The sequence below is a fragment of the Ictidomys tridecemlineatus genome, chromosome 15, assembly GCF_052094955.1.
Source record: "Ictidomys tridecemlineatus isolate mIctTri1 chromosome 15, mIctTri1.hap1, whole genome shotgun sequence".
Classification (NCBI taxonomy): domain Eukaryota; kingdom Metazoa; phylum Chordata; class Mammalia; order Rodentia; family Sciuridae; genus Ictidomys; species Ictidomys tridecemlineatus.
In genome coordinates, this window is record NC_135491.1 from 9,200,169 (window position 1) to 9,215,671 (window position 15,503).

The 15,503-nt window shown below is 44.1% G+C and overlaps 1 protein-coding gene and 1 long non-coding RNA gene across 9 annotated transcripts in view; one reads left to right on the forward strand and one right to left on the reverse strand.

Moving 5' to 3' along the window:
• Positions 1-6,207: 6,207 nt before the first annotated feature.
• Positions 6,208-9,031, reverse strand: LOC144370751 (uncharacterized). Of its 2 annotated transcripts, XR_013430681.1 has the most exons (4): positions 8,598-9,031; positions 8,010-8,132; positions 7,241-7,339; positions 6,208-6,352 (listed from the first exon to the last, which is right to left on the reverse strand). It is a non-coding gene; the product is annotated as an uncharacterized LOC144370751 (long non-coding RNA). The 2 variants fall into 2 exon arrangements; XR_013430682.1 differs by lacking the exon at positions 8,010-8,132.
• Zc3h4 (zinc finger CCCH-type containing 4) overlaps positions 8,493-15,503 on the forward strand; it is a 41,270-nt gene continuing 34,259 nt past the window's right edge. The window contains exons 1-2 of one of the 7 annotated variants that reach the window (XM_078031802.1): positions 8,493-8,566; positions 9,711-9,876. In XM_078031802.1, the coding sequence (XP_077887928.1) occupies positions 9,716-9,876 (161 nt within the window). In that variant the 5' untranslated portion in view covers positions 8,493-8,566; positions 9,711-9,715. The other 6 variants (XM_078031801.1, XM_078031807.1, XM_078031804.1 and 3 more) reach the window with 6 other exon arrangements.

The window sequence follows — 15,503 nt, forward strand, 5'->3', positions numbered from 1 at the left end:
TGAAAAACAAGAGAGCAGTAGGTTATTTACGTGTGGGTGAAACTGTTTTCTGCCTCCTGTCTTTTTTGTTGTTGTTACTGTTAACTACATTGGCCAGACTGGTCCTGAATTCCTAGACTCAAAGAGACTATCCTGACTCAGCCTTCCTGGTTATTGGGACTATATGTGTGCAGCACCATGTGCAACCACTTTTTCTTTTTTCTTTTTTTTTTTTTTAAAGAGAGAGTGAGAGAGGGGGACAGAGAGAGAGAGAGAATTTTAACATTTATTTATTTTTTCTTAATTCTCGGCGGACACAACATCTTTGTTGGTATGTGGTGCTGCTGAGGATCCAACCCGGGCCGCACGCATGCTAGGCGAGCGCGCTACCGCTTGAGCCACATCCCAGCCCCCACTTTTTCTTTTTTAAAAATTTTTCTCGTGCTGGGGACCAAACCAATGGAATTGCACATGCTACTGACGTGCTCTATGACTGAGTTACACTCCCAACCCCAACTCTATTTCTTTTTTTTTTTTTTTTTTTTTTTTTTTTTTTTAAATATTTATTTATTTATTAGTTTTCGGCAGACACAACATCTTTGTTGGTATGTGGTGCTGAGGATCGAACCCAGGCCGCACGCATGCCAGGCGAGCGCGCTACCGCTTGAGCCACATCCCCAGCCCCCCAACTCTATTTCTAAATAAGTTCAAGTTCTGAGGTTCCAGTAAAGATGTGAGTTTGGGAAAAAATGCTAACCTAGTACAGGTATAAATGCATATTTTCAAACACATAATGGCATATGTAGAAATAACTGTAGCTGCATATATGTGGATATATATATATATATACACAGATATATACATATTCATATATATATACATATATAAACATATATTAAGTCTGGGATTTGATTAAATAATTCAGCAGGTTTGGAGGTGTTCTGAGGATGGGAGTAAAGAAAAAATGAGGGCTGGGGTGTAGCTCAGTGGCAGTCCCTGTTACGTGTTCAGCACCACAAACAAACCCCCAAAACAAAGTGCCTTGGTGCGCACCTGTAATCCTCAGGAGACTGAGGGAGGAGGATCATAAGACCAGGCCAGCCTCAGCCATTTAGTGAGACTCTGACTCAAAAAAAAAGGCTGGGGATGTGGTAGAGCATCCCTGGGTTCAATCCTCAGTACCAAAGGGGAAAGAAGAGCTGGAGATATACCTCAGTTGGTAGAGTGCTTGCCTCACATGCACAAGGCCCTGGGTTCAATCCCCAGCACCAGAAAAAGGAAAAAAAAAAAAAAGGCAAAAGAAAAAGTTGAAGGAAAGAAAAGAAAAAAGAAAAGGACCGTGGTTGTTTTGAGTTAAAGATTACTGAACTTGGGCAGTGCGTACATGATTTTATTTATTCTTAATTTTATTCATTTTATTTTATTCCTCCTACAATTTTTGTATCTGTTTGAATTTTTCAATAAGAATAATCTCTTTTCTATCCTGCTCTTAAGCTTCTGACTCTAAAGGTCTTGCCCTTTGGTTTGTTTTTCCTTGAGATTGAAAAATTGCCAATTCCAAGATCAAATAACCTCTTCCTGCAGGAAAAGACATTTAGAAGTCACAGAATCACCAAACAGCAGAGGGTTGTATCATGTGTCTTTTGGATAAGCCTCTGGAAATAAACATTTCCACTCATTACATTATTAAAGTGAAAAGCACATGTATCATAAAAAGAAAAATAAAGGAAGTTAGAGCTATTTCAAGGAACAACAACAACAAAAACAACAAAAATCCTTAGTTTTAAATGGTTTAGGAGTTAATGTATCAACTTTGAAAATGATCCCAAAAATCCATGGCCTGTAGTTATTTGTAATTGGTCAGGGAGTGACTGACCTGAGCCATTCCATTGTGGATGCAGTAATTCTTTTTTTTTAATATTTATTTATTTTTTTTTTAGTTTTTGGAGGACACAACATCTTTGTCTGTGGTGCTGAGGATCGAACCCGGGCCGTACGCATGCCAGGCGAGCATGCTACCGCTTGAGCCACATCCCCAGCCCCAGTAATTCTTATAAAATGATTACTCTGTGGAAAAATAGTGCTGAAAATACAGCTAATTGCTCTCTATATTATTTTTTCTTATATGTATAGAACTACTAAAGATTTTAAAGGATTCACCTTTTTGCCTTTGCTCTCCTTCCTTATATTTTTTGAGTTTATGGGGAAAATGAAGTAAAATGGTATAGCTTTTACTTTTCTTTTTCCCCTTTTTTTGTGTTTTTTTTTTTTTAAGAGAGATTGAGAGAGGGGAGAGAGAGAGAGAGAGAGAGAGAGAGAGAGAGAGAGAGAGAGAGAGAGAGAATTTTTAATATTTTATTTTTTAGTTCTCGGCAGACACAACATCCTTGTTGGCATGTGGTGCTGAGGATTGAACCCGGGCCGCACGCATGCCAGGCGAGCGGGCCACCGCTAGAGCCACATCCCCAGCCCTTTATTGTGGTTTTGAGGATCAAACCCAGGGCCTTGTACATTCATGGCAAGCACTCTACCAGCCAAGCTATATCCCTAGCCCTGAGGTAGAATGCTTTCCTAGCATGCATGAGGCACTGAATTCGATCCTCAGCACCACATAAAAATAAAATATATTGTGTCCATATACAACAAAAAAATAAAAAATGATATAAAAATTTGTATTGATTAAAAGAGAAATAATAAATAAAAATTTAAAAACTTTCATGTTAAGGTGATCTGATCATGGCCTGAAATCCCAGCAACTAAGGAGCCTGAGGCAGGAGAATCTGAAGTTCAAAGACAGCCTGGGCAATTTAGCCAGACTCTATGTCAAAATAAAATATTTTTAAAAAGGGCTGATCACAGTTGTACATGCCTGTAATATTAGCAGCTGGAGAGGGTAAGGCAGGAGGATTATGAGTTCAAAGCCAGCTTCAGCAATTTAGCAAGACCTTGTCTCTAAATAATATAAAAAGGGGCTGGGGATGTGTCTTGGGGTTAAGCGCCCCTTTGTTCCCCATCCCAAATAAAATAAAATGAAAAGGGAGGGGGATAATGTAGTTCAGGGGTAGAGCGCTTGCCTAGCATACTTAAGGCCCTGGGTTTGGTTTTTTTTTTTTTTTTTTTTTTTTTTTCTGGGTTTGGTTTTTTAAAAGAGGGGCAGTAGTGGCTGAGAATATAGTTTAGTGGTAGAACATCAGTGGGTACAATCTTCAGTACAGAGGAAAAAACATTTTTTAAAAAAAACTTTTTTTTTTTTTGAGAGAGTGAGAGAGGAGAGAGAGAGAGAGAGAGAATTTTTAATATTTATTTTTTAGTTCTCGGCGGACACAATATCTTTGTTGGTATGTGGTGCTGAGGATCGAACCCGGGCCACATGCATGCCAGGCCAGCGCGCTACCGCTTGAGCCACATCCCCAGCCCGGAAAAAATTTTTGAGATGAAATTTGCATGATTTAAAATTAGCCCAAAGTGTACAATCCGATATTTCATTTCCCAAGTGATGATATGTATATCTCATAAAATGCCAAGAATCTATCATGACTTTGTTAGGAACAAGTGGTGTGAGGCCCTGGGATTCCCAGCACTTCAAAAAACAAAAAAAGATTTCAATGTAACATATTAATTTATTATTATTATTAGTAGTAGTAGTAGTACCAGGGATTGAATTCAGGGGTGCTCAAATCCTGAGCCACATCCCCAGCCCTTTTTAGTTTTTTTTTTTTTTTTTTTTTAATTTTGAGACAGGGTCTTGCCTAGTCGCTTAGGGCCTCTCTAAATTGCTGAGGCTGGCTTTGAACTTATCCTCCTGTCTCAGCCTCCTGATTTGCTGGGATCTCAGGCATGCCCCACTTTGACAAGCACCAGTCCTATTATTTTATGGGCTTTGTTCACTAGGTGAACATTCATTGTTACACTGCGGAACTCTAACCATCCCTGGAAACAAATCCTTATCATTATCACTAATGCCCCCCAAAAGGGCAAATTTCCAAAATGCTCCCAAGGGAGCAATACTTTCCCTTGACAATCAGTTGACTACCTAAAAGGGCTCATTAATTTCCCTCAATAATTCTCAATATGTCCTCGAGGGGGCGACATCATCCCCTTGAGAACCAGGTAGACCAATAATTTCTCTCCCAGACTAGATACCCCAATAAATCCAGGATTGGATTCTCAAGGAAGAAAGGGAAATAACTATTGGTTGGTTGTCATTAGGGTCCAAAAGGATATAATGTCTCTCTTTTGACCAGTGGTTTCCTTTCTTCTGCAGGTGACTCCTGAGTTGATGGTGGTGTTTCTTCTACACTGTGTTGGATATCTTCTCTGTAAAGAGCTTCCTTCCTTTCTTTTTGCACTGAGGATTGAACCCAAGCCTCAAGCCTTCTAGTAAGTGCTATACCACTGAACTACTTACCCAGTCCTTTCCTCCCAACTCTTGCCTCCCTTTCCTCACACTTTTAAATTATATTTTGAGACAGGTTCTCACTAAGTGGCTCAGGCTGATCTCCAATTTGCCATTCTCCTGCCACAGGCTCCCAAGTCTGTAGGATCACAGGCGCTTGCTCTATACCCAGCTGGCTAAAGATCTTTTTATCTACAGTGCAAAGAACCCACTCTAAGGCTATCCCTGGAACTAGAAAGAAAAGCCATTCATCAGAATAATGTACCAAGAGTAGGAAGACATATATCATAAAAATATTAGTTAGACTTACAGGAATTTGAGAAAATTCTATCACAAAAATTTAAAAAAATATATGCAGAGAAGTGTTGCCTCAGAGACATTTTGGAAGTATAGGGGAATAGGTATGTTGGAATTTTTGTTTTTCCTAAACGGAAAGTTGCTGAAATTTGATATCCCCTTCCTGTCTACACACACACATACACACACACACACACACTCAGAGAGAAAGAGAAAGAGAGAGAGAGAGGGAGGGAGGGAGGGAGGGAGAGAGAGAGAGAGAAAGAGATCGATCTACCTTTGGCTCCTGGAGTTTTGGAGGCAACTTGGATCATGGTTGAGAGACCTTACTTATCAGCAAAGAGCTATAAAGCTGGTGGGCCCCTGGGCAGAAGGAGGTTCTCTAGTTGTTCTGGGATATTGTGCAAATGATTTTGCCTTTTGGGTCTCATACCCAGCAGATCCAGTTCTCAAAAAATATATAGCAAATGAAGATAGTAAATACACTACAACACATTCATCTATTCTATGGATGGACACTTGGAAGTTTTCTGGGACTCTTTCAAAAATTTTTTTTGACCCAGGGGCACATTAATCACCATGCCACATCCCTAGCCCTTTTAAAATTATTTTTATTTTGAAACAGGGTCTCCCTAAGTTGCTTAGGTCCTTGCTAAGTTGCTGAGGCTGGCTTTGAACTTGCACTCCTCCTCAGCCTCTTATGTGTATTCTTTTGGGTGGAACTATTGAAGTATAGTATGGCAATACCTACTAACCCAATTTCCAAAGTGGTACAGTCCCACAAGCAATGTAGGAGCGTTTCAGTTGATTTGCATCATCATTAATATCTGATTTACTCACATTGGGTTTTGTTTGTTCAGTTTTGGTGCTGAGGATTAAACTCAAAGCCTCACACATGCTAAGCACATGCTCTAACACAGAGATCCACCCTAGCCCTACATTGAGGAATATTAGACAGAAATGAGCATGAGCTGATTATTACTGTATGCCACAATATTCTGAAGCACGGGCTGGGGTTGTGGCTCAGTGGTAGAGTGCTTGCCTCACATGCATGGGGCACTGGATTTGATTCTCAGCCCACATAAATAAGTAAAATAAAGGTGTTGTGTTCATCTACAACTAAACATTAAAAAAAGGAAAAAAACCCCTTGCATTAAAAAAAATATGTTGCCACATGCTAAGCAAGTGCTCCACCATTGAGCTATATCCCCAGTCCTTTTCAAATTTTATTTTGAGACAGGTTTTTATTCTGTTACCCAGGCTGAACTAGAACTTGCAATCCTCCTACCTGAGTTTCCCCAGTAGCTGGGATTATAGGAGTAGTTGGGATTACAGGTGTGTACTTCTGGACCCAGCTGGCTCCATAGTCAATGTAAATTCAATATAAACAATTGATGAGGGGCTTGGGATGTGGCTCAGTGATAGAAGTACTTGCCTAGCATGTGTGAGGCTTTATGTTCAATCCCAAGCACTGTTTTTTTTTTTTTTTTTAGAAAGAGTGAGAGAGGAGGGAGAGAGAGAGAGAGAGAGAGAGAGAATCTTTAATATTTATTTATTTATTTTCTAGTTCTCGGCGGACACAACATCTTTGTTGGCATGTGGTGCTGAGGATCGAACCCAGGCTGCACGTATGCCAGGCGAGCGCGCTACCGCTTGAGCCACATCCCCAGCCCCCAAGCACTGTTGAAAAAAAGAAAAGAATTATGATTTCTTCTTCTTTTTGGTATTTGGGATTGAACCCAGGGGCACTTAATCACTGAGCCACATTCCTAGACCTTTTTATTTCTTTTTTTCAATTTTTTAATTGTAGATGGACATAAAACCTTTATTTTATTTGTTTATATGTGGTGCTAAGGATGGAACCCAGGACCTCTCATGGCTACAACCCCAGCCCACCTTTTTATTTCTTATTTTGAGAAAGGATCTTGCTAAGTTGCTTAGGGCCTCACTAAGTTGCAGAGGCTAGCTTTGAACTCAAGATCTTCCTGCCTCAGTCTCTTAATCTGCTGGGATTACAGGAGTGCACCACTGTGCCCTGTAACAATTATGGTTTCTTTCTCCAAATTGTCATTATAAAAGTGTTATGGGGCTAGGGCTGGGGCTCAGTGGCAGAGCACCCGCCTCGCACATGTGAGGCACTGGGTTCAATACTCAGCACCACACAAAAATAAATAAACAAAATAAAGATATTGCGTCCATCTATAACAAAAAAAATATTTTTAAAAAAAGTGTTATGGGCACTTAACTCTGGCAGGTGCAGAACATAGAACTTGTCCCAGGAAATGGTCTTTTTAAAAATATTTTTTTAGTTTGAGGTGGACACAATATCTATTTTATTTTTATATGGTGCTGAGGATCGAACCCAGTGCCCCACGCATGCCAGGTGAGCGTGCTACCATTTGAGCCACATCTCCAGCCCCAGGAAATGGTCTTTTTGGGATCAAGCATTTTGGTCAATCATAAGATTTGCTGACCTATTCGCATTTCCCATTACCTAAAAGAAGATAGCCCTGGAAAGGTGTGGAATGGTCTGTTGAACTTCCATGATGACCTAGCTGGATACTATACCTTGAAATACAGGTGTTGTCCTCTCAGATATGGTGTATGTTTTCAACTGGTGTTGTATTATCCATAAGTAGAATACAGGGCATCTATAAATCGAGGCACCTAGAGGGAAGAATGGCACCTTTCCCAATAACACATAATGACCCGTTGCAGTATCCTCCTCCTCCTTTTTTTTTTCCCCCCTCTCTCTGTACTGGGCATTGAATCCAAGGCCTCTCATGTGCCAGGCAAGCACGCTAATAATGAGCTACATCCCTGGCCCTGTATTCTTTCTTTTCACTCCCACAACCCTGCACTATTAGTTCTTGGCATTTTAACAGACTTTTTGGGAGAACTTAGTTATGAGCAGGTGGCAAATTTCATTACAATCTTGCATTCAAGGAAAAGGTTCCTTTGTACCTTGTACTTCAATTAAAAGATTTGCTCTTGTAAGGACATTTTATAGGAGTAGGGAATAAAGATAAACATCATTAGATTAGGGACTGGATGCAGAAGACTGGCTGGCTGTCAGCCATCGGGTGGTGGGCCATCAGTTTCTTAGAACAAGTATCATCCCTTACAAGTTTAAGCATTTTATCAAGAATTCTACTTTTATCCCTGAAGGAGGTTGTAAATTACAGCTCCCAAAAGCTTGAGACCCAGAACAGATTTGGGAATTTTCTTTCTTTTATATCAGGATCTATATACCAGGGAGTCACATGGCACCTCTGTCTTCATACTTATCAATCATGCCACAAGGGTTTTCTCTCTGTTCCTGGAAGTTGATCCTTACCTCCTCAAGGCCTGGAATAAGCAGTTTTCTTGGCCTGAAACCTTCTCCACTCTTTCATGTTCCAGTCATCCTGAGGGTTCCCTGATGCCACTCCCTTTATTATTTGGTGACCAGTTCCTTCCCCTGGGACATTATCGGTTAGTTACTAAGTTCTATAAAGAAACCATTGCCCAGCACAGCGGCTGACACTGTAGAAAGAGCTGATAGATACTGAACGAAAATCCCTGTATGGAAATAGGACTGAACACTTTTGCAGGAGGCAACGGAATCTAGCCCCGACTTGCTGTGTTCTTATGACATTGAGCCAATTTAGGTTTCATCTACAAAATGGGGATAATAGCAGTTCTCCTTACGATGGTTGGGAAGATCAAAGATTGTGTTTATACATGGCTTATCTACTAGTTCAAGGTTTCAATTTTGAAGGCACTTCCAGGCATCGTCCCCACCCAAGGATGACGTCATCGATCGAGTTAGCCAGTGACGTCATCTCCGGGCCGGCTTTGCACCCGCCCTTTCTCCGGAAACCTCCGACTCCAGGGACAGGCCTCCAGCTTTCGGTTATTTTTTTTTTTCCTTCAATTTTCTCACCTAAAAACTTTCGACTCTTCATGCCTTCCTTTAATCTAACAATTTTCGATTCTTCCCGCTTGCTCCGGGACGAGTTCCTCAAAATCATTTACTCTCAATTAATCTCCTCTCCAGTCCTACTCCTGTCAATTCTCTTAACCCCATTACCCGGCTCCGTCTCTTTCGGCTGTTTCCGTCTCCCATCGCCTATCCTTACACTGTCTTCGGCCCTTTCCGGATTCTCTCAGTTCCTGGCACTTCCCGAGCCTCGATCCTGTTCGGCAGTTTCCGGTTCCCCGTTTTCTCTCAAGTCCCACCGCCATCCTCACATTCGGCTCTTTCCGTCTCGCCTCGATTTCACGTGCTTTGGTAGCAGAGACTACTTTCGGCTTTTTCTGGCTCATCACGGCCCCCTGTTTCTTTCTCATGTGCTTTCGGCTTTTTCCGCCTCCCCTCGGCCTCGCCCTTTCCCTTCGACTCTTTCCGGCGGCCTTCGGGCAAGCAGTCTCTGCCCCCTACTCCGCGTGACGCGGCCTGGGCCTCCGCCTCTCAGTTCCCCCTCCCTCCTCGCCCTTCCTCCCGCCTCAGTCTCTGGGCTCGTCCCGGCAGTATCGCCATTTTGTGTGAATTCCTGACTGCGGCGGGGGCCGGGAAGCCGGGGAACCTAGGGCGGGCAGGCAGACAGTCGGCCGGTCTCCGCGGCCCGTTCCCTCTCTCCCTAAAATCCCCCCCTTTTTTTAACCTCACCTCGCTCGCTCTCCTCTTCTCCCCTTCCCCCTCGCTTGCTCCATTGCGCGCGGCCTGCGCTAATTACACCCAACACCCACCAGTGTCCGTGTCTCCCGGGTCTCCCGCCCCCGGGCCCGCAGGCGTGTGTGTGTGGGGGCTCTCGCCCCGATGAGGGCCCCGCGCCCGTGAGCGAGTTACCGCAGGGCGGGCTGCAGAGAAAGCAGGCGGCGGGCGGACGCCCGGGCCTAGGCCGCGCGGCCTACGCGGAGGTCGGCGCAGAGGTGATTCCGAAACCGAAAAAATATATACCTAATTCCCATCAGGAGCCCATAGAGCTGAAGTGTGCCCCTCCCGCCACGCCCAAGCAGTCCTTTTTCGTGCATTAACATCCCCTCCCCCCCAAAGGAACTATGGAGGCCGCGCCCGGGACCCCCCCGCCGCCGCCATCAGAGTCGCCGCCGCCGCCATCGCCACCGCCGCCATCAACGCCTTCGTCTCCTCCGTGTTCCCCCGATGCCCGCCCGGCCACCCCGCACCTCCTCCACCACCGCCTCCCGCTCCCTGACGACAGGTCAGGCCCCCGGCCGGGCCGGGGCAGCGTCCCCGGGGGGAGGAAGAGGAGGAGGAGGAAGGGGGGCGGCCGCCATGTTGGGCCGGGCCGCGGAGGAGGAGGAGGAGGAGGAGGAAGGGCGGGGTCGGTGGGTGTCTCTCGCTCGCTCGCTCTTTCTCGCTTGCTTTCTCTCCCGGCCTCATGCGTTTCCCCCCCCTCGCGGCGCTCGCCCGCTCTCCCTCGCTCTCGCTCTGTCTTTTTTGGGCGCCATGCTGAGGGGAAGGTGAGGAGGCGCCCCCCGGGCCCCCCGCGCCCGCCCTGGGGAGGGGGCGCCGGGGGGCGCTGCGGAGGCCCACCGGGGTCCTGGCTGCCCCAGCGCCGGGAGCTGGCAGCCAGCGGCCCGCCTGCCCGTCGCCTGGCTTCGGGAAAGGGGATGGGGGAGGGGCTCCCGTCCCTTTTTTGGGGGCTCTTGAGCAACAGCCCCCCTTTAGGTGTTTGGAGTTGGGGGTCTCCCAGCCCCTGGCAGTATCCTTTCTCCTGAGGGAGGTGTGCCTTGCTGTACTTGATAGGTACCCGAGCTTTCTTAGGAGGCAGAAAGTGGGGGTTCGTGCAGTCTTGTCTCCATCCTAATGGGGGGTCATTTGGACGGGGCCTGTTTTGCACCTTGTAATTTTTTTTTTTTTGGCGGGAGGTGTTTTTTAGCTACTTCCCAGAAGACAGATTAGGGGGTGCATCCAGCCTTTTGACAAAAGCCCCTCTTGGGAAAAGCAACTTCCCCATATTTCTCCTTGGGGGGGGGTCCTCGCTCTTCGTAGGTAGGTGACCTGGGGGAGGATTCTCAGTCTTATTTTGGGAGGTGAGGTTCGTTTTTTTGCCAGGGAGGGGAGAGGAAGTTGTTCCCCCACTTTCTTTTCATCCTCTTTCCGAGTAAAATGGGGCGCCATCTCTTCCGGGAGAGAAATAGAGGTTTCTTAGTGCTTTGGCAGGGGGTGGAAGGGGATGCCCCCTGCCCTTTATTGAGTGCGAAATGGGACCCCCCCACGCCCTTCTCTAGCGATGATAATGGGGCCAGCCCCGCGCCTTTCTCGGCGAGATGGGGGCCCGTTTCCCCCGCTCGAGCTCGAGGCTTTGGGGTGCAGGCTTCGCTCTCACCCATTCCTGGTGGGGAAGGGGAGAAGTGGCTGGATAGTGTGTTTGAAAATGGAAGGTGGGTTTCAGCCGGCAGGAAAGCGAGTCTTGGAGGGAGTGGGGGTGGGGAGGGAAAGAGAATGCGCTGGACAGATGGCTGCCCGGACACAGCTTGGTCTCGGAGCCGCGCAGACCCTCTCTTAGACCGGTGTCTCAGCCAGGGCTTCTTTGCCAGGCTCCACGGCCCCTTCTCCCCACTCCCACCTCCCCTTTTTCCCTTTCTCCTTCACAGACCATACTTTGCCTTTTAAAAGAAATGCCACCCACATTCAGAGACACAAGTGCAGCAGTTTGGTGAGCTTTTACAAAAAAATTTTTTTTCTGTTTTGTTCTAATTAAATGTATCGTCCTGGGAATCGCAGCCCTTCGCAGCCCGACTCCAGTTCAAGGAAATAAACAGATTAGCAAAGGTCTGTTGGCTAAGCCCATGTTGGGCTTCCGGGGCCCCCTCTCCAGGGGCAGGTGCATTACTCAAAGGTGCTTACACGCTTTATTCGACCTCTAAGGAGTTCTCTTATGTCAGAAGTGTATGTCTTACAATGGGTTGGGATGGTAAGTAGCCTCTTTTATTGAGTAATTCAATTATCTCCCTCTTTTTGTCCCTTTCCTGCCTGCCTTCTCACCTTTAGACCAAAGTGATGCTTGAGAGAATGAATTTATATGTTCAAATCAGGATTCTAACCCTGTTGAGCCCTTTTAGACTTGCACATCCTTTCAATGTTTAATTTTTAAAAATTGACGTACACAGTTTTCTCAAAAAAAAAAAAAGTATTACTGTAACATGACAAAAATCTATGTAAGTTTTCAGACCCTTGGCATCTCTCTTTCCATATCAGCCCATTGTTTTGTCTCCAGCCTTCATCCTTGAGGAAAGTGGATACTTCAAGTCCATGTGTAGGAGACAAGCTTACTGAATTTGGTTTATGATATTTGAATTCAAGTTAAAGTCTCCCCCCCTCAAAAAAAAAAAAAAAAAGGTTGTGGTTCAAGTAGATCCAATTTCCTTGTTTTACTCCAATGTCTCTTATGGTGATGGACGTTTAAATTGAGCAAGTCATTTGTAAAGTACTGTTTAAGCACAAAATCTGTAAACTGTGTCAAGCCCCAGTCTCTGCCTGTCTCCACTGCTCTTTGTTCAGAAAGCACATGTCTGACCGTGAAAAGTTGATGCAAACGTGTTACACGCCCAGTCATGTTGGAGAGAACACCTCCAGCCCCCAGTTCCCCATCCTACACTTACAAGGAAAAAAACAACAAAAATGACTTGCAGAACCAAACACTGTACTTCTGATGTGTTTTACAAGCATAAGTTTTTCTGTTAAAAGACAAAACACGTTGAAGTTCCATCTTCCCTTGGCCCACTTTTGGTCCCTGACATTTTGCTAGAGAAATCTTTCTAACACACAGCCTATCACCTAATCCCCTCCAAGAGACTCAGTTTCCTTTTTTCCATTCTTAGGAGAAACAGTGTTCACTCATATTTAGTTGAGGAAACACGTAAACTGCATTTTGCAGGCCACTTGTTTTATTCTTCCTGGTAATATGTTGCCAACTTAACCCCCCGCGCAGTGGTGGTCTTAGGTGTATAAAGTCAGTTATGGGAGGAAGAAGACTCTAAAATGTACAGTGTCCTGAAAAAAACGTCTGAAGCACGAATCGAACACACTATCCAGTGCACTGTGTCAGCCAAAAGGAAATTGCTCGAAGTTTCCCATGCTTTGTAAAGTTCTTCCTGCAGGGCTAAGAAACTGGATGTTAACTGAGGACCCAAGTTTTAGAATTACTAAATTATGGAGGAATGCTTACTTAGATTTGCTTTTATAAGGAAATAAGAATTTCATTTTGTAAGTGAAAGTTTTAGCAGTCATTAGCTGAATTTGAAAAACATTTAAGAAGCTCTCAGACATATCACAGTGATTTATTGTTTTGTTTTTTTCCCCCCTCAAAGGAATCTCATTCATCCAGTCCAAGAAGCCCCAGTTATTAAGTCAAACTGCATTTTGGTAATCCTTGTTTTTGAAATGTCACAGTACTACCTTTTTTTTTTTTTTTAACTCCCCCAAACTGATGTACCAGTATTAGTGAAAATGATGAAATTAATGGATGTTGCAAAAGAAAAAGAAGGGTGTCACTCAGAATCCCTGATTTAACAGCAATTCTTAAACATTTGTAACTTTGAATTCTTTTGTTTTCTCTGGGTGAGAGATTTAATTTGAAAGCAAACCAAAATCCCAGTGGAAACAAACTAATTTGTGATCATGAAAATATGAAGATTCTGTACCTCAAACCCCTTTTTTATTCCTTTCCAGTTTGCTTTTCCAAAGAAAAGGAGTCCCCAGAAGGGCTTTCCAATTCCCAATCTGTCCTCTCTTCCTGTAGGGTTTCGATTTGCTCTGAAGGTTTACGTTTTTGATTCTTGACAAGCCAGAATTTTCTTTACATAGAGCTAGTTATTTTAGAAAGCCACTATTGTGGTTTTGCCTTAGTCAGGAAGGCTGATCCCAAAGGAAAGTTGTTTTGCACCTGTGGCTTTCCTGGAGTGCGTCACATGTCAGAGGTGAACATTTGACTCTTGAGTCTGTTTATTTTCTTGCAGTTGAACATATAACAATTTCATGTTGCTCCTCGTTAGCAATTCATCACTTGATAATGCCTCTACCTCTGCTCCTTAGGATCTAAGATCTCTTACCTACCCTGATGGCAAAGAATGGCTGTCTCAGGGTTGCTTGAAGTTGTTCACTTTTGTTATATTTTTTGTGACTATTGAGTCCTTAGAAACATCTCTCCATGTAGGCCAGATCCAGTTACAATAATACTTCTATGGCTAAAATTGCTTAATGATACTGTTTCCAAGTCTCTGGATAGCTTTAAGTCAAACCTTATTCAGACAACCTAATTTTGGTCCCTTTGGATGCTATCTTCTAGTGCCATAGCAACTGGTTCTGACCTGCTTTTGGGAGTTTGAGTGACAGCAAGAGAGAATTGAAATAGTCTGGTTGAGCAAGGCATTTAACCTGTAGCTTGGCAGCATAGCTGTTGATGCAATAGGAGAAAAAGGGAAGGTTCCAGAGCTTTCTGGCAATTGGTATTTATTAAGTCAACCTAAGGACCTGTAGCAGCAGTCTGCTTATTGGTGGAGTGAATTCTGTCTGAATGAATGGTTTGAGGCCAGTTTCATAATTAAAACCTAATAGAATGGAAAAGCTGCCAGTTTGAATGGCACATAAAGTTCACTGGGATGAGTTAAGATAAAAATGAGATTGTTGGGTCTGGGGTTATAGCTCAGTGGCAGAGCACTTGCCTCCCATGTGTGGGGCACTGGGTTCCATCCTCAGCACCACATAAAAATAAATAAAATAAAGATATTGTGGCCCCCCCCCCAAAAAAAATGAGATTGTTCCAGGAGAATCAGACTTTGTGAATTTGGCTTTCCAAATTTCTTGGCCTAGTCTTCTCTAGGGAGTGCTTTTGCTTTTGGTAGTAATGTAGATGAAGTCTTGATGACATTGTGCAGAGCTTATTTTGTTTTTAGTAGTGATGTGGGATGAGGTGGACAGTTTTAAAATAGGTTACTAGTACATCACCGTCTGGGGTGATTCTTTTTTTTTTTTTTAATACCTTTAATTAATTAATTAATTTTTTAATATGGTGCTGAAGATCGAATCCAGGGCCTCGCACATGCTAGGCAAACACTACCGCTGAGCCACAAACCAGCCACATGGGGTGATTCTTAATCAGTTGGCAAAAATGAAAACCTGGCTTATTGGTGCTAGAATTTTTTTTTTTTTTTTAAGCATAAAGAGGATATTTATTAGGAGTGTGATTTATTTCTCTGGCCAAAAAGGCTCTGAATAGAGGGTCTGTCTGGTAATTTTTTTGCCATGTTGCATCTGGGTGAATTGGTGACTCAGCTCCCTGTTTTCAAGCAAGTGGTGACATCTTTTTGAACATTGGAGGTGGTGACAGGATGTGAAGGAAGAATGTGGGCTTTGGAGTCAGATAAAACCATTCAGGCCTGGTCCCTCCCCGGCAGTGTGCCATGGGCCCTGAGCATAATGCTCACTTCTCAGGGTCATTGTGGTCAAATGGATACTGCTAGACACCCACACAATACCCACATTCAGTGACTCCCTCCTAGGGGGAAATTCTAAATAGAACTTTTACAGTCTGGTGTGTAAACAGAAGTAAGACTAACATCTGTGTTTCTGAAGAAAGTCAGTTTATCTTTCACCTTGCAGGGTTCCTGTCACTTATTTAGTTGCAAGTTGCTGATCGGGGTTGAAAGAAAATGGAAGCCATTTTAAGGCATTTCTTAGGTGTGTCTTGATCCAGTGCTCACTGTATCATTAGTGTTTATGTTTTGTGACTGGAATCTGAGTCAGTGTTGTACCCTGGTAGGCCTCTGAGATCTGGGAAGCCAGGGACCTAGAACCTGGCACCACTGGTAACTAGTCTCATCG